This window comes from Melospiza georgiana, chromosome 28 (genome assembly GCF_028018845.1).
Source record: "Melospiza georgiana isolate bMelGeo1 chromosome 28, bMelGeo1.pri, whole genome shotgun sequence".
Lineage (NCBI taxonomy): Eukaryota > Metazoa > Chordata > Aves > Passeriformes > Passerellidae > Melospiza > Melospiza georgiana.
In genome coordinates, this window is record NC_080457.1 from 6,754,617 (window position 1) to 6,758,689 (window position 4,073).

Below are 4,073 nucleotides of genomic sequence, written 5' to 3' on the forward strand. Positions count from 1 at the left end.
GCCTACAGCAACACCAGGGCCACCAGGGCAGCAGGGCAGGGCCACGGCAGCAGCACTGGCAACACCAAGTGCTGCTGTTGCTGCTGGGCACAGCTACTGGGCCAGCCCTGATCTGCCCCCAGCTCTGCACACAGACATTGCTGGTGTAGCCCCAGAGAAGGCAACAAAAGGGGGGTCATTGGTGAAAACTTTGCTATGAGAGTGTGAAGGTCCGCCCGAAATGAATGGGTGACAAATGATTTTTAGGTGCAAATATAACCAACAAAAGGCACAGGGGTTTTGCAGAAACAAATCAACAAGGTGCAATTTTATTGATTATAACCACAGCTAAATATGCGTTTGGTTAAGGGATCCGGGGAAGAGAAGGGTAAGACAAGGAAAAAGGGAGGAAAGAAGGTCAGGGAATGGGGTATAGCTACCAAAACGTGATGTCTTCGGGGTCCTGCCGCCGAAACTCGCTGGTACACGTCTTGGGGAGTACTCAAAGGACAGTCGAACGGAACCCCAATATATACGCTGTTCTTGGTTGGGGAAGGGTGGCTGAAATTAGGGTTCCATGGAGGGGAGAAGAATAGGAGCAGGAGGAGGGGGTGAGACAGTTCCATTGTTTTCATGGCCAAATGCTCACAGGTACGTTAGGTTTTTCCCCCTCCCTGAGTTGGGAGGGAGTACAGTCCCAGTCTCTGGAAGGAGGTTGCTAGGGGTTGCCATGGGGGTGCCATGGGGGTGCCATGGGGGTGCCAAAGGGGTGCCAGAGGGGTTCTTGGTTCCTTGATGAGGGGATTCGCATCTCTGTTGGTCCATCACGGTGGTTGAAGACAGGCAAGAGGGGTCTTCTCATGGAGGGTGGAGGGAGCCACTCCAGAGCTCAGTCCAGCCAGGTCAGGAGTTTGGAAGAAAGTCCAGTCCAATTGTCCAGAAAAGGGCAGCATGCCCCCTTCGAGTACAGCATGGCGTGTTCTACAAACATCACTTGTGAACACACTAGATAAGCAGGAGACTTTCTTTCCCAATTGGTTCAGCAGTTTTAACCCTTTGGTAGTCTTTTCTCATGACAATTGTGAGGAAAAAAATGAAGGATTTTCAGATGGACTTCTACAGAAAGCCTTTATTCTATCTAAAGCCTCTGATAGCAGAGCTCCTCATGGACGCAGTCTGGGGCCACAGTGAATTTTGGAGAGAAACAAAAAAGAAATGTCACAAAAAATGACCTTCCTTTGTTGCAAATATAAAAAACTAAAACAAAAGAAAGACAAAAAGAAATCAACCACCAAACCCAGGTAATATCAGAGATTACTTTTATTAAAAGTGATTTACAGAAATTTTCCAGCAGTTTAATGTTTCTGAAACCATCCATTCATCAGTGTCCACACTGCAGCCTTGAGCTCCTGGTTCCTCAGGCTGTAGATGAGGGGGTTCAGGGCTGGAGGCACCACCGAGTACAGAACTGACAGGGTCAGATCCAGGGATCGGGAAGAGATGGAGGGGGGCTTCAGATAGGCAAACATGGCAGTGCTGAGAAACAGGGAGACCACAGAAAGGTGAGGGAGGCAGGTGGAAAAGGCTTTGTGCTGTCCCTGCTCAGAGGGGATCCTCAGCACAGCCCTGAAGATCTGCACATAGGAGAAAACAATGAACACAAAACAGCCAAAAGCTAAGGAGGCAGTGAAAAGAGAAACTCCAAGTTCCCTGAGGTAGGATTTGGAGCAGGACAGCTTGAGGATCTGGGGGATTTCACAGAAGAACTGGCCCAGGGCATTGCCATGGCACAGGGGCAGCGAAAATGTATTGGCCGTGTGCAGCAGAGCATTGAGAAAGCCACTGGCCCAGGCAGCTGCTGCCATGTGGGCACAAGCTCTGCTTCCCAGGAGGGTCCCGTAGTGCAGGGGTTTGCAGATGGAGACATAGCGGTCATAGCACATGATGGTCAGGAGATAAAACTCTGCTGAAATGAAAAAAAGAAAGAAGAAAACCTGTGCAGCACATCCTGAGTAGGAGATATCCCTGGTGTCCCAGAGGGAATTGTGCATGGCTTTGGGGACAGTGGTGCAGATGGAGCCCAGATCGCTGAGGGCCAGGTTGAGCAGGAAGAAGAACATGGGCGTGTGCTGGTGGTGGCCGCAGGCTACGGCGCTGATGATGAGGCCATTGCCCAGGAGGGCAGCCAGGGAGATGCCCAGCAAGAGGCAGAAGTGCAGGAGCTGCAGCTGCCGCGTGTCTGCCAATGCCAGCAGGAGGAAGTGCCTGATGGAGCTACTGTTGGACATTTGCTGCCTCTGGACATTGGAACCTTTTCAAGGAGAAAAAAAGGGGACAACTGGGGGGAGATTTCTCACTGAAAAATCAAAGCTGTTTCTCACAGACCCTTTCCTGCCACTGAACACCTCCCCCTTGTCCATGTCTAGGAGATCTTCCTTCACCTTTGTTGCTGGAGCCCTGATTGCTGCTGTCCAGTGTTATGTGAGGAGCTGGACCTTGACCTGCAGGACACCTGGGAATCAGCCCTGACCCGCAGTCAGTGCAGAGGAACAGTGAGGGCAGGGGCCAGTCCTGGTCTTTTGGCTTGGAGAAAGAATCTTCTCCTAAAGCAGAAGAGCTGCCTGGGTTAAGGGATGAGGATTGCAGGAGGCAGAATGAGAAATTCTCCTGCACCTGCAGAGAACAGAGACTCCAGTGAGGCAGGAAGGATGGTCTGAGGCTTAGTGCAGACTGAGGGGAGCTACTCTGTCCCTCTCTCCTGTTCCAGCTGCTCTGCACTTGCACCTTTCTAAGATCCACTCCAGTGTTACCCTGGACAGCTAGGTGACACAGCTGAGAGATGAGGGATCCCTGGCACACCAAGTGGCTCCTGCCTTTCCCAGAGTCAGGAGGGTGGGCTCATTGCCAGCCTCCCAGGCTGCCCTGCCCAGAGCTCCCTGGGCGCAGGGAGCTGGGACACCCCGTTCCTCTGCTCAGCCTGCACAGGAGGAGCCCAAGGGCTGGGCCTGGACCTGCAGCTGGAACTGCCATTGCAGAGAGCCCCTCAGCAATGCCAGCAGCACCTGGGCAAGGCAAGGAGAGAGAGAGGGCTGGGCCTGAGGAATAGCCTTTCCCTGGCCAGCCCTGCCCAGCCCCTGCCAGGCAGCAGCAGGGCAGGACAGTGGCCCACAGGCCCTGGTCAGCAGGGAATGGGCACATGGCCACAGAGATGCCCTTCATCTCTGGGGCTGCTCTGTCGGCCCAGGAGGGACTGAGGGCCCCGAGCCCCCAGGCTGAGAGCTGTGCTGGCTGCGAGGGGACACAAGAGCTGTGCTGCTCAGGGCAGTGTCTGCCCTGCAGGGCAGGCCAGGCAGGTGCCACATCTGCCCTGCAGCAGGGCTTCCCTCAGCACTGCCTCCCTCCCTCCCTGTCCACAGCTCTGCTGCTGGAGCTGTCCCAGCCCGAGCTGCTCCTGTGGCCCCGGGCTCCTTCCCTGCCAGAGCTGCCAGAGCCCACCCCAGCCCCTGGGCCAGCCCTGCCCTGCAGCTTCTGGGCCCTGCAGGGATTAAAGAAAACTCCCCCAGCCTGGGCACCATGGAAAGGTGATGCTGCATGGATTTGGAGGCTGAGCAGGTGCAGGCACTTGCTGAGGTTCCCAGGAATCCTCAGGGTGATGGTTTAAGAGTCTCAGTCCCTGCTCTGCCCTGCACAGCTGAGTTTCCTTTGCCACCAAGCTGAGCCAGGGAAAAGTGGGAGCACAGATTCAGGAAAGCAGAAACCCAAGCAGGAAACCTCAGCCCTGAATGAGTTCATGAAAAGTCCCATCAGAAATGAGCTGGGCATGAGCTGGCACTCTGAGCAGCCCCAGCTGCAGCCCCAGCTTCACCCCCTGCAGCCGTCCCTGGCAGCAGGAGCCATCCTGCCCTGTCCCTCTGACGGTGCCCTGGACAGCCCCACTCTGCAGCACATCCTCCTCCTCCTCCTGTGCCACAGAGAGACTGGGAGAGTCCTCCTGACACATCCCCCAGGCTATGGGATGTGCTGCCTTCAGGAGATCCCTCCAGGAGCACAGGGGACATTGCCCTGCACCCACACACTCACCATGCACAGGCTGT

General features: G+C 55.2%; 1 protein-coding gene across 1 annotated transcript; it reads right to left on the bottom strand.

The window, feature by feature from the left end:
* Window positions 1-1,334: 1,334 nt before the first annotated feature.
* On the bottom strand, window positions 1,335-2,273 carry LOC131094223 (olfactory receptor 14J1-like). Its single transcript, XM_058041742.1, has one exon. The coding sequence runs from the start codon at window positions 2,265-2,267 to the stop codon at window positions 1,335-1,337; it is 933 nt and encodes a 310-aa protein (XP_057897725.1). The 5' UTR covers window positions 2,268-2,273.
* Between the last annotated feature and the right edge of the window lie 1,800 nt (window positions 2,274-4,073).